Source organism: Taudactylus pleione, unplaced genomic scaffold, assembly GCF_031769625.1.
Source record: "Taudactylus pleione unplaced genomic scaffold, aTauple2 ptg000095l, whole genome shotgun sequence".
Lineage (NCBI taxonomy): Eukaryota > Metazoa > Chordata > Amphibia > Anura > Myobatrachidae > Taudactylus > Taudactylus pleione.
In genome coordinates this window covers 23,528,307-23,555,578 of record NW_028284497.1, presented here as the reverse complement: position 1 = coordinate 23,555,578, position 27,272 = coordinate 23,528,307, and the positions used below count along the sequence as shown (strand labels likewise).

At 40.6% G+C, this 27,272-nt stretch overlaps 1 protein-coding gene across 1 annotated transcript in view; it reads right to left on the bottom strand.

Annotated features, from left to right (window-relative positions):
- The window catches only part of CNTNAP4 (contactin associated protein family member 4), a 377,413-nt gene that overhangs the window by 34,058 nt on the left and 316,083 nt on the right, over positions 1–27,272 (bottom strand). Inside the window, exons 16-17 of the mRNA XM_088470185.1 lie at positions 4,753–4,923; positions 3,800–4,018 (exon numbers count right to left, since the gene is read on the bottom strand). Of these exons, the coding sequence (XP_088326311.1) occupies positions 3,800–4,018; positions 4,753–4,923 (390 nt within the window). The remainder of the gene's footprint in view (positions 1–3,799; positions 4,019–4,752; positions 4,924–27,272) is intronic.

The window sequence follows — 27,272 nt, the reverse complement described above, 5'->3', positions numbered from 1 at the left end:
CATTTATTTTTCTGTATCTACAGTTGACTGCTTGCCTCTGGACCGGGGCTTCTGGGTGAGTGCACACACTGTTCTAATGCCTAAATAGACAGAATGAAATAATATTGTAGACTCATCACCCAGACATCCCATGCCATTACAGAGTAAGTAGTCTTATGTTTTTGTGGACCTGATTACACTCAGAGCCACTATTCAGAATTTTTTGGGTTTGGTACTGTGTATGCATGAAAAACCTTGAAAACTCATACACACATGCATCCCACAGTGTATATGCATAGAGGAGCAATTGCGATTGCTATGCATGGTATCAGAATTGTATTGGAAATGTGCTGGGCATTCATATTATATATCATTGCATTTGTGGCCATGACTTGAGCCACTGGCTAGACTATGGAGGGATGGGAGAGTTCTGGGCAACTAGCAAACCCTCTCTGTTTGCAGATGATACTTATACGTGTTTGTGTTTCAGCCAAGGGCAAAAAAAGACAAAAAAATAAATTCTTTGGTTGGGGCACACTTTTTCAAGAAATTATTGAGAATTTGTTGTAATTATGATTTTGAATAATACCTTTATTTTATTCTCCATATAAAATAATGGGGTAACCTGACTACAATATGGGTAAAGAATTGGTTCTAGTCACCCCTAAATAGACATCAAATAATAATACATATAAGTTTGCTCAATTTCAATACATCTAAAAAAAATATATAAAAGGTGAAAATAATAGGTAATAATGCTAATTAATCACTTAATTCTACTTATATCAGATAATGACAGTAAAGCATCAAGTGTTGCTATTAATCAAATTTTATAACAGCGTTAAACATCTAATGGTGAAAATAAATTCTCAGATACTACAATTCAGGCAATTAATCAGTTACTCATAACGTGTCAAAAATGCACATACCCAATGACTCATGCACATCTCACATATAACGGTATTTCTTAGACAAGACCAGAAAACCCGGTACATTGCATATTATGCATAAAGAATTGAATAATCAACATGCATATAATCCTTTCTGCACCAGAGGCTATTGGATCCTCCTTGCATAAATAAGACAATGGTAATGCAATCAATGACAACATTTGCATATCTGAGTACAACTTATCATCAGCATACATTTGCTATCTGCAGGGCCGGATTGAGGGCCACTTGGGCCTGGAGCTGAAAATGAATAAGGGCCTATTATGAGAAGCAGAGGAGATGTTACCAGTGCTGTGTGGGTGTGGCCAGTGCCTGTGGGCATGTACACCGCTATACTCTCAGCCCCAATGTCTCCCTAAATATGTAAAAGAAAAAAATGCTTCCTTTTGTGAGGTAAATAGAAATACAATTTTACTACTTATGATTTATGGCTGAGCGTGTGGAGAGGAGATGGCCAGTCAACATCATGTTGTCATGACAATGGGCCTATTTTTATGTGGAGGCCTGAAGCTGTTGCTCCATCCGCCCCATTGTTAATCTGGCCCTGGCTATCTGCCTCTCATCTGCTCTTATAATCTTTCTTACATAGGGAAAACAACAATAGTTAGAGGATACTAGGCAGGTGTGTATTCTCCGTATAAAATAATGGGGTAACCTGACTAGAATATGGGTAAAGAATTGGTTCTAGTCACCCCTAATGCTGCCCATCCTCTTGGTGATTTTTACAGGCAATTGCACGATAATGATGTCAAATTGTCTGCAAATAGGGCACTTTAAAGTCGGAAATGACCACTGATGTGCACGCCCGCTGGTAATTTCCGACATCTATCATCGGGCAAACATGCTGGTCAACCTGATCATAACATCAGGTTCAGCATGTTGCCAGATGATTGATGATCCTGCACTGAACGACTGCTCATTAGGGGTAGGTTTATCACAGACATAGAAATGACAGCACGATTACAATGTTGTAATCTTCCTGTCGTTTCTATGGTCAACTTAAATAGACATCAAATAATTATACAAATAAGTTTGCTCAATTCAGTACATCTAAAAATAAATAAATAAATAAAAGGTGAAAATAATAGGTAATAATGCTAATTAATCACCTAATTCTACTTATATCAGATAATGAAAGTAAAGCATCAGGTGTTGCAATTGATCAAATATTATAACAGCATTAGACAGCTAATGGTGAAAATAAATTCTCAGATACTACAATTTCAGAAATGAATCAGTTTCTCATAACATGTCAAAAATGCACATACCCAATGACTCATGCACATCTCACATATGACGGTATTTCTTAGAAAAAGACAAGAAGATATTATGCATAAAGAATTGAGTAATCAACATGCATATAGCTCTTTCTGCACCAGAGGCTATTGGATCCTCCGTGCCCCAACCAAAGAATCTTTTTTTTGTGTGTCTTTTTTGGCATTGGCTGAAACACAAAAATGTATGAGCATTTCTATTGATTCTTGGGAGCACCAACAGCCATAGTAAATAATAAATGATGATAAGATGCATGTAAGTTGTGTATGCTGGACGAAAATCATTGTTGAAAAATAGTTTTTCATCCCGTGCGGGATTTATTTTCTTTTTTTTTGCAAATGATACCTACTTTTAATAGTGCTCTCCAGGAGAATGAGGCTAAAGGGAGTTGGTGGTGAATATGGTACCATTAATTATGTAAAAGCTATTTTCCTCATTACATTGAAAGAGGTGAAGCCATATAATGCAATTCACATGTATTCGTATCACCATAGGAGGATTCTCCAGGGAGCCTGGAAGAACTACCACAAGTTCGGAACATACCTGGAAAGTAGGCAAGTATGTGCTAATGATGTAGATGGGGTAGCGTGACTATATGCATAAACCAAAACACCTCAATATATCAGAATTCAGAAATAGAACAATGGTGTTATGGGCAAAATGTACAATTTGTGTCTCATATAAAGTTGAACCCCCAAAATGTACATATTAAAAGATGTTCAACTCAGTATAACAAGTCAATGCATCTGTATGACAAAACATTTAAAACGCAGGTCAACAAAGTTTAAGCATATCTTGATATGGCCACACAGAGAGGCCAGTTATATTATCAGTCACAAAAGTGTACTCAGCACCACCACTAATAGCCTGGGCTTCCTATAATGTGAAGATACTTATTTATTTCTACTTTCCAGGGTAATCAAATGGTTGGTAAAAAATCATGTAACATGATGAAAACTAGCTCCTTATGGAATCACAATGCACTTGAAGTTCATCCCCCCACATACACACACACGCACACACTAGTGGTAACCATCATGAGCATTTGTGCTAGGTTCACTTCTGGGGAATTTGGGGCATGTATTCCTTAATTATTTAAATAAATCTTAATTTAACACCGCAAACACATGGTGCTGCTGATTATCATCAGTATGGATTTGTACAGTGTTGTAACAGGTATCCAGCACCCACAAAAGACACAGCTTCTCCACCTCTAATTGTGTTGCAATTTCATGATCATGCATTAACTGTACTCAGCCTATTCTTGCCTGCTCCATCCCTTCCTCATTCCACCTCTCTATGCTTAAGAAGTTGTACAATAATTGTAAGATACAACCAAATCTAAATAGAAAAGCTCAACTGCGGATCTTTGGTGCACATGCACATATTGGAAATGCAGATATGCAATAAAAAGGTCTTACGCCTATCTTTCCACAAGGCGATTTGTATTGCACACTCTAACTAAAAAAAAAAAAATCACAAAAGGTGAACATATTTTACCATCATATTTATAAAATACCCAGGATGACTCTTGTCATTATTTATAATCCAAAAACTGAAGGGTCATTTCTACTTATATTTAAATCAGCACTTACCTATAAATAGCTGACTGTAAAGCTGTAGTCGTATGTGCCCATCAGAGGGAGTAACATATGTTTTCTGGGGTAGATTATCCACTTGAAGAGAGGCTTCTTTTATGTTTCTCTCTGCCTTCACAAAATGCCATTGGCTGTCATTTAAATGAGTTGAGGAGCATACTCTAACCTCTAAAGGGCCATTCCCAACATCAAATGAAAACACCACATCTGTTGGAGCTGGAAATCAGAGGCAAATGCTGAAATTATCACTATTGCTATAATTCATTTAATACTTTACTAGTTAATATCAATAAAATTTTACTTACTAATATGCAAAAACTCTTTGGAGTTTTGTTACATTATAATATCAAAACTGAGAAACCAGAAGGCAAACCTTTACAAAAATAACTAAACCAGCAGGTATCCCTAAGTTATAATTAAATACTACTTTGCACATTATATGGTGGTCTAAATAAATAAAACATATTATATATTAGTAAACAGATCCCAGTGATAAAATATTATGTTAATAATTTTCATTAAAGTTTGACTTACAGCTATTAACTTAAATTTAATTTTTTTTTTCAAAATATTATAAAGAGCTATATTTTTTGCTGGCTGTTCCAGAAAGGTTTATTTTTATTTATAATTTATTAATCTACCTTCTTTAAACTTTTCTATTGTTTCCATCTTTTGCCAATGGGTACAATATGCAAATTGAAGTGAACACATTAAGCAGCAATTTAATAAAATTTAAAGATGGACCTTCACACTGTTCTTTGAAAATGTCAAAGAAAGGTAAATGATAAATGTTGATTTCTTTTTAGTAGTAACATCCATATTGTTTTATAAAATGGTTTGGAATGTGTGCGGATGATGGCTTCACTTTAGTAGATCTTTAGTCAGCTCCTTTAAGACTTATATGTCATAATCTTTATTTTTCAAATAAATTTACGGTAAAAAAAACTCACATTCCAGCTCTATACGAATAAAATCTTTAATTCCAAGGTTTTCCAAGAAGAGTCCAGACTGCGATGCAGTTTTGAAGAAAAAAGAAACATCTGCACTAAATTCACCATCAAAGGTAGGAAAATGCAGGTAAGATGATACAGTGTTAAAGGAAGCTGCATTCCAAAAACTTCCTAGGCAAAAGAAAAGAAACATCATTGACTGAAGCATTGTGCATACAGTATACAGTAGTTCACCTAGAGTCAAACTTGCATAGAAATACTTAAATTGAACTATGTTATAAAATAAGTTGTTGATATATATATATATATATATATGCAACAACGGCTTGGCACTCTTCCTCTCATGTATAGGTGGGTGCCCTCTGCAGATAATCACAAAACAGGCAGCAGTGGCAGCGGCACTCTTCAGTAAAGAATATGACACTGAGTGTCATATTCTTTACTGAGGAGTGCCGCTGCCACTGCTGCCTATATATATATATATATATATATATATATTTATTTATTTACTTATTATATACATATACAGAAAAGTAGCGGCACTCATGGGTCTTATACTGAAAGATCACACCACACAAGGGTAAGTTTGTTCAATGTTTCAGTTGCTCAGACTTTTATCAAAGCATTCTTGATAAAAGTCTGAACGACTGAAATGTTGAACGAATGTACCCTTCTGTGGCGTAATCCCTCAGTACAAGACCCGTGAGTGCCTCTGCTTTTTTTGTATATGCATGTATAGCATTAATAAACTTCAGAGGGAATCAGGGCAAGTTGTTTGTATTACTGTGGAGTGCTGGCTCTTTTTGTTGTGTATATATATATATATATAATATTTACAATTACACTGAATTATAGACCAACATTTTTTCTTAGTTAACATTGTCTAGTATCAAATGCAATAAAAAGCTATATGCATTGCTGCTTCAGGAGTGCCATTAGAAGTTTTAAGAACATTATCATTATAAGATTTAAGTATGTAAAATTTTGCAGTATTACTGTTTCCCATTTTGTTTTCTTCATATGTAAAAAAAACTCCAATGTGGAGTTTATCTTGATTTTATTTGAAAGAAAATAGGAAAGAGGTTGCCAGCGGTAAGAGGAGAGGCTCCCAGGAGTAAACATATTCAGTGGTGTGGGTACCAGGTACAGGGTGTTAGGGGACAGGGTCTTAGGGGAAAGTAGAGGGTCTAAAGTACAGGTGAATGGTTCAGTTTTTACCCGGTTCCTTTCAACAACTTATCTTAAGTTTGGATCTGACATATTGGCTATCCAAAACACGTGAGAGCCAGATAGCCAATGCGATGATGTCTTCAAATCCGAACATAATCGAGTCAAAATCTAACCACTCATCTCTACTGTAAATGGAAGAAACCAGGGTGTGATTAGAGAGCATCAATAAAAAAGGTTAAGTAAGTAGAGTGGCTTGTGTCTGATTGGCTGAAGTGTGGGAAAAACAGTTTTAACCAAGTGAGTGCATCTTGATCCCTGCAGATCATTTCAGTTATCTGTTATGCTCCAAGGACCTTAATTTTGCATGTTTTCTTTCTTCCCTATGAGTTACAAGAATACTACATATGAGTTTAGGCATATGCATAAAAGGTAAACAAGGTTTTGTATGTATTTTATTTTTAATAAAATGTTTTTTTTCCTACTTTGTCTGGGTCTGCTTTTTCTATTATATTGTTGAACTACAGTATATGTGCTAGCAGGACATGGCTGCCAGGGCATGCTAGCACTGGAGTTCTACAATCTCCAGCACATACAATAATAAGAGTCACTGGCAGCAATGGGAATGCTGGCACTTGTAGAAACTCAAATGCATTAAAAGGTTGATATGACTCACTGGGACTTGTAGTTTAATTCCTTAGTTGTATTTAACACATTTTCACTTGTCACTATTACTCATGTACCCACTTCACCAGGTTTGTCAAAAAGGCATCAGTGTTATTCAGAAAGTGGCATATATTTTTGTAGGCCTGATTCCTCTAAGATTTTTCTTTTTTACATTTACAGTATGATCAAGCTAATCTCTCGCTGAGTTTTATGTTGGGAGCTGCTGTTCAGAGAAAACACGCACTCATTGTTCTGTGTTTTCACTTTGCAGGATTGAATAAAAGGAGGTATAAGACATTTACAGGATTGGTCTTGGTTTTCTGTTTTGTTTTGTTTTTTCTCCATCAAAAAGGCCAATTTTTCCACAATTGTTTTCCAGAACCCTTTTAAAAGCACCTTTTCAGCCATGGTGAATCATTTGCATTACTATGCACTACTAATATTGGAATCCTCAAGGAACAGACAGTTTTGTTTTTGTTTTGTTTTTAAATCTTTTTATTTAACAAAGCACTAGACAAACTGAAGACAGTGTAAAAAATATGTATAACAGCGGAAATGTGTCAATAGTACAAAAAAATGAATGCAATGATTAATGATTATTTAAAATAACTTATTTTCAAAATAAAAGAATATCAAACTACAATTTTTGTATATAAGGTTCTACTTATCAATACAGTAGTAATTATTGATAAGAAAATAGGGATGGTAAAGGGTGTAGGGTAGATGGGTGACAGGCAACATTGTAACATAATTATTATGTATGTAGAGGGAGAAGCACAGCAAAGCACTTAGGACCTCATTCAGAGTCGGTCGAAGCGGCCGCATGGTCGTATGGGAAAAGGGGCCGGATAATGAAATGATTCCCTCACAAGTTGCATCCCTAAGTTCGGATCGGTAGCTGACCGACCAAGGGGAGGAAGCGGTCGGAAGACAAAAAATACGCCCCCTTCTCGTACGCATTACACGTCATCTCCGGGCATATATGGATTAATCGAGACCATCGGGAACCATCGGAACTGGTCATAGAGCTTAAGGTTGTCCATACCCTCTCTTAAGCTCTACGATCATGTCAGTGTAAAAACCTCCCATGTCACATGTGCCATGACGCTATTTTGTTAATTATGCACTCCCATAAACCGTATGCACTCCCATAAAACGCTGTTCGCATAATGAGACATGCCTGCATTCAGATCTCCACTCCCCTGTTTTCAAGCACCTTCCCCTGTTACCACCCACAAACGCCTCCATCTGTCACTCAAACTACCGACCTGGCTGTGTTCAAGGAGAGAGAAATTTCTGATCATAGCGGCTAGTTTGCGCACGCGCATTGCGAACTTTACGTATGCGCAGTATAGCGAACATCGGTGGCGTACGACCGTGCGGCCGCTTCGACCGACTCTGAATGAGTTCCTTAGTTTGCCGAAGAAACACAATGGATAATTCTTAAGGAAAGTTTCAGCCTATACCTGGTAAGGTATGATTGAAGAATGAAAACCAGGAACCCCATAGTTCATGAAACTTAACTATTTTGTCATGAAGGATGGCAGTGATATATTCCAAAGAGGCAGTATACCAAACCTTATTAATTAAGACAGTAATACAAGATGCAACATATTGCTTCCAACTTGTAGTAATTTGGAGTTTGGCAGCATTATAGTTATGATCGCGGAGTTTGTCATGCGATTTAAGGGTCTTTCCTAACTGCTTACATAATAGAACATGTAATGCGTTCTTAGGGGTGCAAAACTAATCACACTGCCCACCAGGGAAAGGACATCATGCTAGTAATTTGAGATAAGGTTTAATCCCACCATACAGTATATGTAAGTAAGTACTGCTGTGCCCACACTGTCGCCAGCATAACTCCAACGTTGTCAGGTATAAAGAGTACAGTTTTTTGGGAGTTTTCTTTAAGATTGGTATTAGCAGAGGTCTTAGCCACCTGCTCTTGGATATCCGACCACCCCTAATTCTCTTTCCATGTTTATTCAAATAGTTCCTTATCCTCAATGGGTTCAGCAGCTAATATGAAGTCAAGAATTGAGATGGCGCCTCTACATCCCAGATCATAGGTGCAAAGTCGCCCAATAGGATTCAATTTTAAAAGTTTGTGGGATTTATTTTGAGAATGAATAAAGCTAGTAATTTGTAAAAAAATAATGCTAAGCCTGTAACCCATACTTCCCACCTAATTCTGCAAAAGTTTGAGGGGTAAAGTCCCCAGAAAGGTGTGAGATTCTGGTGATCCCTGCTGTAATTCAGGGGTGCATGTATGAGCCCATACATCCTAGAGTGATGTGAGGATGTCTCCAAAGAGACATCAGGGGGGATAGTATGGGGCTAAGTCCAGACATGTACAGTATTTAGTCTATCCCAGACATTTAATATGGCAGTTACACAAGAAACCATATGTATCAAGGCTGGTTTCAGGTGTGAGGGAGGCCATGAAAGAAACCCCAGCAGCTGGTCCCCAATCAGATCACTTTCAATAACTACCCATTTTTACTTCCCAGGTCCTTATGCCATGACATAATGTGGCTTAATTGTGTAGCATGAAAATACATTTCAAATATAGGTAGGCCTAGGCCCTTTTAACTGTAGATTAGCTAAACAAGCTCTACAATTACAATGTTTTTTCCCATGCCACACAAAAGCTTCGCAGAGCAATATAATCATTCAAATGGATGAAGTTGGTACAACAATTTGGATTGTCTGTAACTGATACAGAATAGCTTGGGCAAAATATGAATGTTAAAATAACAGCCCAGATTATACAGAGGGGGTTCCACCAAGCTGGATCTTCTTTATCGGTTAGCAAAAGAGAGATATAATTGGCTTTACATAGTTTTGTAATTTGAATAGCAAGGTATTTAGTGGACTTTGTTCACCGTATATATTCAAAGTTAAGTTCCAAAAATGTCAGAGTGGAAGGGAGGAGATGGAGAGCTAACGCATCTGATTTTGCACTGTTGACCTTGTATCCAGATTATTGAACATACAGAGTCCGTACAGCCTTTAAATTTGGGAGGGACATCAGGGGGGATGACAGAGTAGGCAACATGTCACCTGTGAACTGTGACAACATATAATGTGTGCCCTTCACCTGCATACCTTCAATGTCAGGGTTATTCCTTATCATAACCACCAAAGGTTCAATGATGAAGGCATAAGGATGAGAGGGGGCAACCCTGCCTAGTCCCATTGCTTAAACTGAAAACTGATGAAGAAAGCCCATTAGTGAACACTGATGCTGTCAGGTTGAAAATATACATCACTTGTATTGCTGAAAAGAAGCTACCATGAAAGCCATAGATTTGCAGTGTTTGGAACATAAAGGGCCACGGCAGCCAGTCAAAGGCCTTCTCTGCATCCAGTGAAAGTAACACTGCTGGTAATTTGATTTTATTGATATGGGAAGCAGATGATTGTACACCAGGTGTTACCTAAAGCTATTCTTGAAGATACAAAGCCAACCTGATCCGTATCAATCAGCCGTAGCAGATATGTATTTAACCTATTGGTCAAGATTTTTGCAAATAGCTTAATGTCTGTATTGAGCAAGGATATTGGCCTTTAATTGGTACAGCCATTTTGGTCTTTCTGAGGCTTAGGTATCACAATTATGACTGAATTCGAAGTGTCAGTATGAAATTGTTTCCCTCACATAATCTTATTGAAGCTGGTGACCAAATGAAGTGTCAATATGCCTGAAAAGGTATTATAAAAAATGCAGGGATGCCATCTGGGCCCGGGGCATTAATGGTTTCTGAGATTTTAGGGCATCATCTAATTCTTCATCCATCATTGGTGAGTTAAGTTTAGAAAGAAAGGCATGGCTCAGGGTCGTAGCTGAGAGTGCCTTTTTTGTTTCTAAGGACCATGATAGTCTGAGAGGCCCTCTTGGCTCTCAGCTTAGTCATCAACAAGGTATCTGATTTGTTCCCCTTTTTGCAAACTGTTTGGTTCAACCATCAAAGGGATTTTTCCATTTATTCAGCTAACAGAGATTGACATTCCCCCCTTACACTCTGAATCTGTTTATAGAGTGAAGAGTATTGTGTTGTTTTATGAAGTCAGTCAAACTGCTCCAAATGATCAGTAAGTTCATCAATCCTCTTGGAACACTTTTTTTTTCCTGTGAGTGGCATATTTAATCACTGCACTCAGTACTACGGCTTTGTGGGGTTAATCAAATCATAGGAATTAGACATCTGGAGCAATATTAAGTTCAAAGTATTCTTGGATCTATGACTGAAGATAAACCTTAAATTGGGAAATGTAAAAAAGAGCTTAATTTATCTTCCAGGAGGGGCAACCACAAGGGGTTCATGGTGGGTCAAATGAGGCAACTACAATAGAGTGATCTGAAGCCAGTTTTATTCTGAAGTAATCAAAACCACTAATGTTGTGTGCTGTGGAAGGTCATTTGCTGTACCTTAGCAAGTTTATCATAGTTACACTAAGGGTATGATCAATTATCCAAACCAGGTATTTTAATAATTAAATTATATTGATTGATATTAATATTTTGTGTAAATTTTCACTTGTTGAGGGTTATAATGTGTAAATTAAGCTGGAAAACATTTGATTTAATTTAGTTTATTTTCCAGGGTGTAATGCAACAAAATGTAAACATTTTCACAGTGTATGATGACTTTCTATAGGTACTGTATACAGAATATAGATGTCTCCTCATTGTCATGAAAAAGTTCAGCCATTAGTGATACTAAATCAAGTAGTAATTTACTGAAAAGCTACATTTATATATCATGGAGATTCTATAGTTGTTAGCAGGTGAAACATTGATGTGAAATTTTCCTAAATTTCTTCAGGTTTATCCACCAACCATTAAAAATGAAAGGGAAATGTAAGGAAAAAATACTTTTCACAGCAATACTGCACCTACTTTACCCTTTTTTATGACAAAGCAAGAAGCTATAGCAACAGAATTTATTAATTATGTCAGTCGCTGGTGTGGGAGAGAGAAGACTCAACTCCTCCAGCAATCACAAAATGTATCACGGATAATGGAGAAAGGGAAATAAGAATAATCCCAGCACAGGACTGACATACAATAATAGTATGTATGAAAAAGATGGTATTCTATACCGTATTGCTAGCTTTCAGAAGTATAGAATACCTACTGTACTGTAATAGGAAAGGATTGGTTGAGCTCCCTAGAGTTAATGTCTTCAGAGGAACTACAGTAGTAAAAATAAAATGTAAAGCTATTTGTGCAGGGCACTGCTTATTGCTTAAAATCTGGTTTATTTGTTCTTAATTTTAAAAACATAATATTCGGGTGGTAACTCTTAAGGGATACACAATACATTTTTAAGACATTGATTGTGTTATAAATAGTGTATAAGAATAATACATACAATATGTCAGCACACAGATTAAAATGAGAAACTGCTCCATAGTCAATTAATTTTGTGAGAATGGTTCAATACAAGGATATGTTCATCCAGTATTTTAAATAATTTGCATGACCGCGTGGTCTATGGGATGTAATTTCGGCTGACGTGTCAATCTTGATATCTCAGAAATCATCCAGTTTGCATATGTTGTGTCAGATCAATCATATAAAATATTATAATTATCATGACCTGTGAATCAATTAATATCCCAGATGGTCATAGTGACTTGATGTCTCAAAATCCATTTTGTTCGCTTGTACTGTAATATATCAGATCAATCACATGTAACTAATATCACATTAGTCTTTGAAAATGAGTTAGTCAATATGCTGGGAAATCATAATTCCAGATAGTCTTAGACAATTGATCCCTCAAAGTTTGTTTTGTTTATATATAATACAATATGTGTAATATCACAGTAATCAGAATTAATTAATAAATGAATCACATGTAATGAGATATCAAAATCATTACAGCATGTTATTCCATATGATCACAGATATAGGTTGATCACCTTTAGGCTGGTATGAAGATACATCAATAATTGAGAAAGATTATTGTATGCATGTTTGTTGGAGAGAGAAAAAATAAGTTAGTTGAGCAGATTAGGATATGTCCCTTCTGCTGACTGCCGTGTGTCAATTGAGATAGTGTCACAATGGGTCTCAGAACCCTTATACACTATTTTGAACACAATTGATGTCTTATATATTTAATTATTATGTGTATTCCATAAGTTACTGGTCGAATCTTACATTTTTAATCTTTAAATACTAATAAATAATAAGTTTCAAGCAACAAAGAGTGCCCTGCCCAAAAATCTTCCCCCTTTCTCCTTACTATGTCCTGTATCTAATCAGCATTATGGTGATGTGATACATCATGGCTCCTGGATGGCCCCATTGCGCATGTATGAGATTCGGGAAAGTATGCGAGATGTCATGTGTGAAGACATGCAGTGGTGGCAATGGGACATGTAAGCTACCATAACGCAATCTGCAGATGGAGATATGTTTTACTTGACAAGTGACTAAAAGCTCAGCATTTCATCTCTTAGTAAGTTGCGAGAACACTTCTCCAACATAGCCAGGGCTATCGTACAATCAGTTAGGCATGGCTGGAGACATGTCAGATTTATCCATGGAATACAGTTATCACTACTTCATACATTAGGCCCTTTTGTACAAAACACTTTATCTGGATTGTTTCCAGAGACCATGAAGCGGGCATGCACATTGAGATACACTTGGCAGTCAGTAGGTTTATTCAAGAAAATAAAGAAGTGTTGCAGGTCCAAGGACTTTGAAGCTCGTAAATGACTGTTCATGAATTTAAAAAATTGTCTTTTTATACATAGGTAAATGTATATTTTAAGTATTTGCTAGCCTTGTCTGAGCCCAATAGTTTAGTGTTAAAGTCATCCCTATTCTACTGTTTTTTCTACTGTTCCTTCTAAATCTACAGTAAATATACTGTAAATTTAGAAGGAAAACACATCTCATTTGTAGCATATATTAGAGGCATTTGCAATCATCTGTATATTTATTGTTTCCCACAGAGTGTAGGGAACTGGATGAAGCTCAACAAGGAAATTCCTTTCTGAGATAACATTTTATTGATAACAAGTGGATCATCCTACTACCCCATTGCTACTCGTTAATCCCAAGACTTTTTTTATGTCAAAAATCTGTTCACATATCTTCTCTTGGTTTCACTCAGCACCAATAAATAGCTAACACACCTTGCTACAATAAAATAGATCCTATTTTATGTTCAGTTAAAGCCTGACCGACTGTTAAATTGCCAACATTACATCTCTCCCACATGTTTGGATTTTATTGAGTCTCACAGATGTGACTTTCTCTTTCTCATTAATCAGCTACTATTATTACCTCCGTCAAACATTAAAGAATGCAAGATATTTTTCATGGCACCCATCTCTTAAAATTTATGTGTAAGGCTTGTATTATGTATCGTATTTGCATCCTGGCTGGTAACAAAATATACTTGGTTATAAAATTCAAGGAAAGAAATTGATTATAAAAAAAGAAAGAAAAAGACGGGGACATTTTTTATTCAAATCAAATACTAAAATAAATAGATTCAACCATGCATTACACTGCCCTCACATTATTAGTATAGATTGGAGAATGTCTACAAATTTAATTTATTGAGGGAATATTCAATAAATGTTAACTTTAAAAAAATAAAAACTATAATTACATTAATGAGTATATGCAGGTTTTAATAGGGAAATTATACAACTGATTTAAATGTACATTGCTACCTCCATTAATAGTTCTTTTAAGCTCAAGAAGTTGCCTTGCACTTTCAATCAATGTACATATATTGTAAAAAGATGCTTCTCACAAAAATGTTTTTTTTTTACTTTTGTTTTCAAATTTTGGCATATATATTAAACATGTGCACAGACTCCCATATTTTGGATTTGGTTCTAAAATTATATTCATGTGTTATTTTCTTCTTAAAAATTATTAAAAACCAGTAGCGTTCTGTAATTTTTAGCTCTTTTTGTTGCTACATTTGTATTTATGTCATCACAACTGGCCAAAGGCTGTAGTGAGCTTGCTGGCTAACAAATAGTGGCAGAGCAGTGACACATGTGGCTGTTTATTAACATATACAACTACATCTAAGAAACATAGTGGCACAGTATGGAGGGTGTTATAGCACTGCACTAGGCATTACACTGCAAACCCTTGTAATCAATGAAAATAAGTAACATGGCTTTGAAGTTGGATTTGCTTTTACATGCTTTCTTCAGTCTTGGTGATAAAGATGTTTTCAAGTGCATGGATTGGCATATTGTCTCAGGATCATACTGGAAGATCCATGTTTCATCACAGGTAATAACTTTCTCTAAAAAATGTTAATCCGATTTCATTTGTTGCAAAATGTCTGTACAAATTTGCTTTAAATTTTCGTTCTGCCTGGCAGTGTGAAGCTTTGGAACCATCTTAGCACAAACTTTTGTCATGTTAAAACCTTGATGCAAAACTTGCCTAACAGTTACTTTGTTGATGTTTACCATTTCTGCTATCATTCGGAGTCAATCGTCAATTCAAACAATTTCCTAAATTTTTTCCACATTTTCATTTCTTTTTGATGTGCAAGGCCTTCTGATGTTCATCATCTTCACACATCAGTAAATCTTTTGTGCCACTCAAACACATGGGTGCATGACATACAATCTGCCCCATAAGCCTCAGTTGGCATACAGAAAGATTTGGTGGGTGTTTTGTTCAATTTACAAAAAAAAATTAGAATAACACGTTGCTCTACTTTTGAACTAAGCATATTTATGATGCATGGGAAAAATACAACTTCTTCAAATGTTGTGTATTCGAACTATCTGTGTGTGAGCTAATATCTTGATAGAATCATGAATTGGAAGAAGCTGTATTTTAGAGATATTGTATAAGTGGAAATAACAGAACAAGGGCAATGCGGAAGCAGATGACAGTGAGGGTATTGACAGGGCTGCCAAGAGAAATCCTGGGGCCTGGTACAGCAACTTCACAGGCCCCCGTGAGCCATTCGCAATTCCTCTTTCTATTTCAGGGGGAGCAAGGGCAAGATCTTATTGACCACAGTGCATAACAGCTGTATTTGTGTTTCTGCTAGACCGCGGGGCAGGGTTCTGAAGAGGGCAGGGAGTCTCTGCGCATGCCCAAGGTGCACGCACTCCCGCAAAGGGGACATGGACAGCCAAGTAGGGGGCATGTCCTTTGTGACACACCCCTAATTTGTCACACTTGGGTTTGTGGACAGCACTTACGGAGGTGCTGGGCTTCCCCCAAGATCTCCCATCACGTGTCTATTCACCTGCCGGTGATCGGTCACCAAAACTTTTCCCACCCGCGGGACACTGCGGCCCGCGGGTGGGGAAAGTACAGGGCAGGTTGTATTAGCAGGGTGCCATTAAAAGGGTAGGGTGAATTTTTCCCTTTTAAAATTGGGCAGGGTGTGGTGACTCACTAAAACAGCCTAGCAGGAATACTATCGGATGATATTGTCTGCTGTGCATCTCAGCTGTCATTGGTTGCAGAGCGCATCTGCCAGAACCCCTTATTTTATGAAAGAGGGTGCTCCACTGTGATTTTGGGACAAAGGATGCTCTATAGCACGTAAGTACAATCTCTATATATACACACATGTGTATATATATTTATATATACACACACAGATATATTAGTTACACACATAGGTATATCTATATCTATTTAAATATAAGTATCTATTATATATATATATATATATATATATATATATATATATATATAGTCACGACAAAGGAGCAGCGGCACTCGTCAAAAAAAGACTATTAAAACAGGGTTGAAAGAACCTCTAATACCACTGAAGTGGTATTAGAGGTTCTTTCAACCCTGCTTTAATAGCCTTTTTTTGACGAGTGCCGCTGCTCCTTTGTCGTAACTGTATGTTTACATTATATGCAGAAGGCACCGACTTTACATTGGGACTTTGAGTGCCAGGCCCTTGCTATATATATATATATATATATTAGGGGTGTGCACCGGCCACTTTTCGTGTTTTGTGTTTTGGTTTTGGATCTGGATCTTTCTTCGTGTTTTGGATCTGGATTGGTTTTGCCAAAACCACCCTTCCGTGTTTTGGGTTCTGGGTTTTGTGTTTTGGATCTGTATTTTTTTGAAAAAAAGCATAAAAACAGCTAAAATCACAGAATTTGTAGGTTTTTCTGCTCCTATGCTATTATTAACCTCAATAACCTTAATTTCCACTCATTTCCAGTCTATTCTGAACACCTCACACCTCACAATAGTGTTTTTATGTCCAAAAGGTTGCACCGAGGTAGCTGGATGACTATGCTAAGCGACACGAGTGGGCGGCACAAACACGTGACCCATCTAGGAGTGACACTGCAGTGGCAGGCAGGATGGCAGTTAGAAAAACTAGGCCCCAAACTGTACATAATGCAAAGAAAAAAAGAGGTGCAAGATGGAATTGTCCTTGGGCCCTCCCACCCACCCTTATGTTGTATAAACAGGACATGCACACTTTAACAAATCAATCATTTCAGCGCCAGGGTCTGCCACACAACTGTGGCTGAAATGATTGGTTCGTTTGGGCCCCCACAAAACAAGCTGGCAATTAATGTGTCCCTGCACAAACTGGCTCTACGGAGGCAAGATGTCATCCTCATCCTCCTCATCCACCGATTCCTCACCCTCTTCAGTGTGTACATCCTCATCCTCACAAAGTATTAACTCGTCCCCACTTGAATCCACCACCACAGGTCCCTCTGTACCTTCTGGAGGCTGGTCTCCCTGGAAGAGCTGATAATTCATTTTGATGAACATCATCTTCTCCACATTCTGTGGAAGCAACCTCCTACGCCTTTCGCTGACAAGGTTCCCGGCTGCACTAAACACTCTTTCGGAGTACACACTGGAGGGGGGGCAACTCAGGTAAAATAGAGCCAGTTTGTACAGGGGCCTCCAAATTGCCTCTTTTTCCTGCCAGTACAGGTATGGACTGTCTGACATGCCTACTTGGATGCTGTCACCGATGTAATCCTCCACCATTCTGTCAATGGTGACAGTATCATATGCAGTGACAGTAGACATGTCAGAAATTGTTGCCAGGTCCTTCAGTCCGGACCAGATGTCCAAACTTGGTCCTGCCTGCCCTGCATCACCGCCAGCGGGTTGCTTAGGATACCTAAGTTTTTTCCTGGCAGCCCCAGTTGCGGGAGAAAATGAAGAAGGAGCCGTTGACGTGTCACGTTCCGCTTCAGCTGACAGTGTGTTCACCAGCAGGTCTTTGCACCTCTGCAGGCTTGTGTCGGCCGGAAAGAGAGACACCACATAGGCTTTAAACCTAGGATCGAGCACGGTGGCCAAAATGTAGTGGTCTGATTTCAACAGATTGACCACCCTGGAATCCTGGCAAAGCGAATGAAGGGCTTCATCCACAAGTCCCACATGCCGAGCGGAATCGCTCCGTCTTAGCTCCTCCTTCACTTTCTCCAGCTGCTTCTGCAAAAGCCTGATGAGGGGAATGACCTGACTCAAGCTGGCAGTGTCTGAACTGACTTCACGTGTGGCAAGTTCGAAGGGCTGAAGAACCTTGCACAACACGGAAATCATTCTCCACTGCGCTTGAGTCAGGTGCATACCCCCTCCTTTGCCTATGTCATAGGTGGATGTATAGGCTTGTATGGCCTTTTGCTGCTCCTCCATCCTCTGAAGCATATAGAGGGTTGAGTTCCACCGCGTCACAACCTCTTGCTTCAGGTGATGGCGGGGCAGGTTCAAGAGTGTTTGCTGGCGCTCCAGTCTTCGGCACGCAGTCGCTGAATGGCGAAAGTGGCCAGAAATTTTTCGGGCCACCCAAAGCGTCTCCTGCACGCCCCTGTCGCTTTTCAGAAAATTCTGCACCACCAAGTTTATTGTGTGAGCAAAACATGGGACGTGCTGGAATTTGCCCAGATGTAATGCCCGCACAATATTGGTGGCGTTGTCAGATATCACAAATCCCCAGGAGAGTCTAAGTGGGGTAAGCCACTGGGCGATGATTTCCCTCAGTTTCTCTAAGAGGTTGTCGGCGGTGTGCCTCTTACTGAAACCGGTGATACACAGCGTAGCCTGCCTTGTAACGAGCTGGCGTTTCTGAGATGCTGCTACTGGTGACGCTGCTGCTGTTGCTGCGTAAGGTGATACATCTACCCAGTGGGCTGTCACAGTCATATAGTCCTTAGTCTGCCCTGTTCCACTTGTCCACATGTCCGTGGTTAAGTGGACATTGTGTACAACGGCATTTTTCAGGACACTGAGGACACTTTTTCTGACGTTTCTGTACAGTCTCGGTATCGCCTGCCTAGTGAAGTGGAATCTAGACGGGATTTGGAACCGGGGACACACTACCTCCATCAATTGTCTAAATCCCACTGCACTAATGGCGGATACCGGACGCACGTCTAACACCAACATAGCAGTCAAGGCCTCAGTTATACGTTTTGCTTCAGGATGACTGCTGTCGTACTTCATCCTCCTCGCTAAGGACTGTTGGAGGGTCAATTGTTTAGTAAAAGTAGTGGTGTTCCTACTTCCTCTCTGGGATGATGAACGACTCCCAGCAGCAGCAGCAACAGCAGCAGCGGCAGCAGTAGGCGTAGCAATGCAGGATCCTCCGGAGGAATCCCGGATAGGAGAGTCAGTCATGCCAGTGATATGGCCTGCAGGACTACTTCCGATCCTGACTAAGGAGGAAATTGACGAGGAGGGAGTTGACGGTGTGGTTTGCAGGCGCTTGGATACAACAGGACAACGGGATTTAGGTGTCCCTGGACTGCTTACGGTCTGAGCCAAAGTTTCTGAACTTGACAGTAACTTTTTATGAACGCGCTGCAGGTGCCGTATAAGGGAGGATGTTCCTAGGTGGTTGACGTCCCTACCCCTACTTATTTCACCTTTACATATGGTACATATGGCAAGACAGTTGTTGTCCGGATTTGGATAGAAATATTGCCAGACCAAAGAGGTGGAATGTTTGGTCTTCTGCCCAGGCATGACCGTGATGGGCTTTTTCATCCCACGGACAACAACTGTCTCCCCCGGAGCCTGATTTAAACAAACCACATCACCATCAGAATCCTCCTCGCCAACTTCCTCCTCAGCGCCAGCTACACCAGTATCCTCATCCTGTTGTACTTCAACAGTGACATCTTCAATTTGCATATCAGCAAGTGGACTGTGGGTGCTCCTTTCAGCACTTGCAGGGGGCGTGCAAATGGTGGAAAGAGCCACCTCTTCCCGTCCAGTGCTGGGAAGGTCAGGCATCGCAACCACCACCACACTTGGACTCTCTTTGGGGATTTGTGATATCTTCTTAGAAAGCACAGTTCTTCGCTGTGCTTTTGCCAGCTTAACTCTTTTGATTTTTTTAGTGGGAGGAGTGCTTCCATCGTCATGTGAAGCTGAACCACTAGTCATGAACATACTAGGGATCGACCTTAGCCGTTCCTTGCCACTCCGTGTCGTAAATGGCATATTGGCAAGTTTACGTTTCTCTTCAGCTGATTTAAATGTCTTTTTCAAGGTCATTTTCCTGAACTTTGCCATTTGGGATTGTATGTGCCCTCTACTATGACATTGGGCATCGGCCTTGGCAGACGACGTTGATGGCATGTTATCGTCTATGTCATGACTAGTGGCAGCAGCTTCAGCACTAGGAGGAAGTGGTTCTTGATCTTTCTCTATTTTATTTTTATCGGAGAAAGTTTGGTCCTCCATTTATGTTATATCGATTTGATATATACGTGCGGCTAAACACAGAAAATAAATTTTTTTTTCGTTCGGACTGGAGTGTACTTTGTGGGTTACAGCACCCTTTAACGGTCAAGCCAGCCGGCCCTTTACTTATGACACAGGCGCACTCTTGGCACTACTTTGTTGATGCACGTGCGGCTACTGCGCACACAATTCACAAACACAGAAAATAATTTTTTTTTTGGTTTGGACTGGAGTGTACTTTCGGGGGTTACAGCACCCTTAACGGTCAAGCCAGCCGGCCCTTTACTTATGACACAGGCGCACGCTTGACACTACTTTGTTGATGCACGTGCGGCTACTGCGCACACAATTCACAAACACAGAAAATAATTTTTTTTTGGTTTGGACTGGAGTGTACTTTCAGGGGTTACAGCACCCTTTAACGGTCAAGCCAGCCGGCCCTTTACTTATGACACAGGCGCACGCTTGGCACTACTTTGTTGATGCACGTGCGGCTACTGCGCACACAATTCACAAACACAGAAAATAATTTTTTTTTGGTTTGGACTGGAGTGTACTTTCGGGGGTTACAGCACCCTTTAACGGTCAAGCCAGCCGGCCCTTTACTTATGACACAGGCGCACTCTTGGCACTACTTTGTTGATGCACGTGCGGCTACTGCGCACACAATTCACAAACACAGAAAATAATTTTTTTTTAGGTTTGGACTGGAGTGTACTTTCGGGGGTTACAGCACCCTTAACGGTCAAGCCAGCCGGCCCTTTACTTATGACACAGGCGCACGCTTGGCACTACTTTGTTGATGCACGTGCGGCTACTGCGCACACAATTCACAAACACAGAAAATAATTTTTTTTTGGTTTGGACTGGAGTGTACTTTCGGGGGTTACAGCACCCTTTAACGGTCAAGCCAGCCGGCCCTTTACTTATGACACAGGCGCACGCTTGGCACTACTTTGTTGATGCACGTGCGGCTACTGCGCACACAATTCACAAACACAGAAAATAATTTTTTTTTAGGTTTGGACTGGAGTGTACTTTCGGGGGTTACAGCACCCTTAACGGTCAAGCCAGCCGGCCCTTTACTTATGACACAGGCGCACGCTTGGCACTACTTTGTTGATGCACGTGCGGCTACTGCGCACACAATTCACAAACACAGAAAATAATTTTTTTTTTGGTTTGGACTGGAGTGTACTTTCGGGGGTTACAGCACCCTTAACGGTCAAGCCAGCCGGCCCTTTACTTATGACACAGGCGCACGCTTGGCACTACTTTGTTGATGCACGTGCGGCTACTGCGCACACAATTCACAAACACAGAAAATAATTTTTTTTTTGGTTTGGACTGGAGTGTACTTTCGGGGGTTACAGCACCCTTAACGGTCAAGCCAGCCGGCCCTTTACTTATGACACAGGCGAACGCTTGACACTACTTTGTTGATGCACGTGCGGCTACTGCGCACACAATTCACAAACACAGAAAATAATTTTTTTTTGGTTTGGACTGGAGTGTATTTTCAGGGGTTACAGCACCCTTTAACGGTCAAGCCAGCCGGCCCTTTACTTATGACACAGGCGCACGCTTGGCACTACTTTGTTGATGCACGTGCGGCTACTGCGCACACAATTCACAAACACAGAAAATAATTTTTTTTTGGTTTGGACTGGAGTGTACTTTCGGGGGTTACAGCACCCTTTAACGGTCAAGCCAGCCGGCCCTTTACTTATGACACAGGGGCACTCTTGGCACTACTTTGTTGATGCACGTGCGGCTACTGCGCACACAATTCACAAACACAGAAAATAATTTTTTTTTAGGTTTGGACTGGAGTGTACTTTCGGGGGTTACAGCACCCTTAACGGTCAAGCCAGCCGGCCCTTTACTTATGACACAGGCGCACGCTTGGCACTACTTTGTTGATGCACGTGCGGCTACTGCGCACACAATTCACAAACACAGAAAATAATTTTTTTTTGGTTTGGACTGGAGTGTACTTTCGGGGGTTACAGCACCCTTTAACGGTCAAGCCAGCCGGCCCTTTACTTATGACACAGGCGCACGCTTGGCACTACTTTGTTGATGCACGTGCGGCTACTGCGCACACAATTCACAAACACAGAAAATAATTTTTTTTTAGGTTTGGACTGGAGTGTACTTTCGGGGGTTACAGCACCCTTAACGGTCAAGCCAGCCGGCCCTTTACTTATGACACAGGCGCACGCTTGGCACTACTTTGTTGATGCACGTGCGGCTACTGCGCACACAATTCACAAACACAGAAAATAATTTTTTTTTTGGTTTGGACTGGAGTGTACTTTCGGGGGTTACAGCACCCTTAACGGTCAAGCCAGCCGGCCCTTTACTTATGACACAGGCGCACACTTGGCACTACTTTGTTGATGCACGTGCGGCTACTGCGCACACAATTCACAAACACAGAAAATAATTTTTTTTTTGGTTTGGACTGGAGTGTACTTTCGGGGGTTACAGCACCCTTAACGGTCAAGCCAGCTGGCCCTTTACTTATGACACAGGCGCACGCTTGGCACTACTTTGTTGATGCACGTGCGGCTACTGCGCACACAATTCACAAACACAGAAAATATATTATTTTTTTAGCACTTGGGGGGAGCACCCCTGATGGACAGAGCACCCCCTGGACAACACTACAGCACCCCTTTAGGACTGGGACACTGCACAGGACTTTGGAGTGGACACAGCCCCTATGGAGAACTGACTGCACAACACAGTCCAGCCAGCCCCTATGGACTTTGAAGTAGTGGACACAGCCCCTATTAACAACAGCAGCACAGCACAACACAGCCAGCCCCTATGGACTTTGAAGTAGTGGACAACAGCAGCACTACACTACACTACACTACACAGCACTAACTCCCACCCTCCCTCTTCACTGTCCACAGCCGAGTGAGAAAATGGCGCCGACGCGGGTACCTTATATAGGATCCAAAACCCGCGAGACTCGGAAGGCGGGATGATGACGTTTTGCCTCGATGTCAGATCCGAGTCAGGCGGGAAAAGTCGAGCCTGACTCGGATCGGACTCGGATCGGGGGGGCTCGGGGGGGTTCGGATTTCAGAAATCCGAACCCGCTCACCCCTAATATATATACACACACACACTAAAGGATGGATGCTTTTATTATATTTATACATTGAAAATATAGAAACTGCTGCACTGTCACACTCACAGTCACAGCAGTCAGCAGCATGCTCCTCAGCTCTTCAGCTCAGTCACACTCCCTCACACCACATCGAGCCCAGCCCCAGAGTCACCCAGCTTTTCTTTCTGTTGTCCCTCCCAGTTCCTGCCCACTTCTCAGCCTAGTGAGTTTCCACCCACTTCCCAGCCTAGTGAGTTCCCGCCCACTTCCCAGCCTATTGAAGAGTAAGAGAGCCTCGTGAGATGATGACATCATCATCTCACGTGACCATTAGCTCCGCTGAGGTGAGGCGGCTAGAGGTGAGTGAGTTTGACACACAGAACAGTGCACAAGACACCCCCCACACTCACACACTCCCCCTACCCTCCCACCTGAACTGCCGCTTGCTGCCCGCGGAGGTTTAGTAGAGGTGATAGCTTTTTTTTAACCTTCTTATTAAAAAAACAAATGGCAAAACGGGTACTGGTGTGCTGTGGCCCAGGCCCCCTGGCATGGCCGGGTTCGGGTAATCAGTGCCCGCTCCCCCCCCCTCTCGGCGCCCATGGGTATTGAATCCAAAGTATCTTACTTTACTCTCCTGTGCCACTGTAGCTTATTTAAACTGCTTGTTCAAAGTATGTAAAGCACCTTGACTTTCTTCTGTCCCCACAGCTACTGCTGACACCATCATTACTCCAAATAGTAATGGTTATCTGCAGCAGGTAATAAGCCACACCCATAGAAACAGCTGACAGCTAAACTGGCTGAGAGAAAGTGCTGAGGGGCTGGGACTTGAAAGTACTGGATGCAGGCATAATGCTGCTAATTATTATTATTAATGGTCAGAATCTAACATCTTGTCAGACAAATTAATATAAGCTCTTGTAGTGTTTTTATGAACCATTTGTTTTATTCTGAATATACCAATATTAATAATGTCTATCAAGTAGCCTTTGGCCTGTTTTGTTTGGGTGATTATTCTGGTGCGAGGATTTAATTGCAGAAACCCCATAGGAGTGTCTGTATCTGCAAGGAAATGTGACATTGTCGCTATATAGAGATCATATGCTGTATAAGAATTCAAAGTTTCCTTCCAAAGGACTTGCTTCTTCCAGTATATTTCATATTTACCAACTATTGTCACAAGATATATGTTTTATTTTAAATTGTATGTATATATATATATATATATATATATAAATATATATATATGCATACATATATTTATAACCATCCGCACTTACTGTAATCTCATTGCAATTTGCCCATGCATTTCATTCCCCTTCTATATAGTAGAGTTAGAAGTCATTATGCTGCTATTCATACATTGTTAGTAGGGACCAAATGTATTGCTTCACATAAAAATCTTCCCAGAGGACAACATCTTGATTCACACCTGATTATGCAAACACAACTTGTATCCAATTGTATAAACTGGAAACACTGAGCAACTCCTCAGCAACAAACAGATCTCTTAGTTAACCCTTCATGACTTGGATTAAGTCATATATATATATATATATATATATATATATATATCTTGTGACACAGTCAGGATAGGGGTCTCTCTCCTGGGTAGATGGACTCCCTCTTTACACACACAACAGCCATAGAAACAGGACATGAGTCTGGGGTTCTCGTACAAACTGGTCGGTGCTAGTCTTTATTGTGCCACTTGAATATAACAAATCATAAACCAGTCCTAGCCCATCTGGGCAATAACTAAACAGTAGGTACCCTCACTACCAGGACTACTGCCCACACTGTCAACCACAGCATGTGCACAGTACTTACAGGGTTGTCATTACAGTGTCTCTGGACATGCTAGCCTGCATGCCTACTTCCCCAGGTGTTAGACACTCAGCTACAACTGAACATAGCTTATATCAGCCAGTTCCAGCTGTAAGCCCTAATGATCCTGCTACCAGGCTGAAAGGCCCAAAATCTGGAGTGGCCTGTGGATGGAGCCCTCCCTCTCCTCACATCCACACCCCCAGGACCCAAACCGTCTTTTCCAAAAGTCGATATTCTGGCCTGCTTACAAAACAGACTTCTCAAGGGAATTTTTAGAACACATAGGCCAAAAACCTAGGACAAATGTACCTGCCATTGATCAGTTTACCAGTGCTTCTATCATATATCCTCGCCCTTTGTTTCAGCCTGTGGGGCGGAACAACCACAGCCCCAAACAATGGACATGTGACAAAGCATCTGCATTGGCCAGCTGGCTTCCTGGCCTGTGTTCTACCATAAATTTAAAGGTTTGTAATACCAAGAACCATCTCGTTATTCTCACATTACTGTCCTTGCTTTCTGACATCCACTTTAGAGGGGCATGGTCAGTGATCAATCTGAACTTTTTTCCCACCAAGTAGTACCTGAGAGTCTCTAATGCCCACTTTATGGCCAATGTTTCTTTCTTGACCGTAGCATAGTTTCTTTCATGTACATTTAATTTCCGGCTTAAGAAGAAAATCGGGTGTTCTTCACACTCTTTTCTTTGGGACACGACCGCTCCGATGCCTACATCTGATGCATCGGTTTGTACAACAAACTCTCTGTCAAAATCAGGGGTCATCAGAACACTATATTTAACTTCTGGAAAGCCTTTTCTGCTTCAGGACCCCATTCCACCTTTCTGTTTGCCTTTGGTAAGGTCAGTCAGTGGGACTGCAATGGTGGCAAAATTGGGTATAAACCTCCTATAATACCCAGTGATCCCTAAGAAGGCTCTCACCTGCTTCTTATTCAGGGTTCATGGCCAGTTTTTGATTGCCTCAATCTTATTGAGCTGTGGCTTTATCAAACCTCTGCCTATGGTGTACCCAAGATATTTTACTTCTTCCATCCCCAGACAACACTTTTTTGGGTTGGTTGTCAAACCTGCCTTATAAATGGAGTCCAACACTGCTTGTACTCTGGGCAAGTGAGACTGCCACTCAGGACTATGAATGACCACATCATCCAGATAATCAGCAGCATACTGTCTATGGGGCCTTAGAGTCCTATCCATCATTCTTTAAAAGGTAGCAGGTGCCCCATGTAGCCCAAAGGGCAACATCTTGTATTGAAACAACCCCTCTGGTGCAGAACAAGCTGTCTTTTCTTTGGTGTTCTCAGTTAAAAGCACTTGCCAATACCCTTTGGTTAAGTCAAGAGTAGTTAAATATCCCCAGCCTTTCAATTAGTTTATCCACCCTAGACATAGGGTAGGAATCGAACTTTGATACACTGTTCAATTTCTGGAAGTCATTGCAGAATCGCACACTCCCGTCGGGTTTTGGAATGAGCGCAATGGGACTTGACCACTCAATATGCGATTATCATTTACACCCAACTCTAACATTTTTTTAACTTACTTCAACACTGATTCTCTTTGGGCTTCTGGTAACCTATAGGGCTTTAGGTTAACCTTAACCCCTGGGTCAGTGATTATGTCATGTTTGATGACCATGGTTTTCCCTGGTAGGTCAGAAAAGAGCACCCTATTTCTGAACAGAAATTCTTTAACTTCCTGCTGTTGACTGGCTGACAGGGTTTTTGCCACTGTCACTTCGGGTACCATGGGCCCTGGGTTTACTGGAGGGGCTCGGATGGCTGACAGTGCAGCTTTATTCTTCCAGGGTTTTATAAGATTTACCTGGTATATCTGTTCTGGCTTTCTTTTCCCCAGCTGGTAAACTTTATAATTGACCTGCCCCACTTTTTGTAAGATTTCAAAGGGTCCTTGCCATTCAGCCAAAAGTTTACTTTCTACTGTGGGAACCAACAACAACACTCTATCCCCAGGAGCAAAGTTGCGTAAGCAAG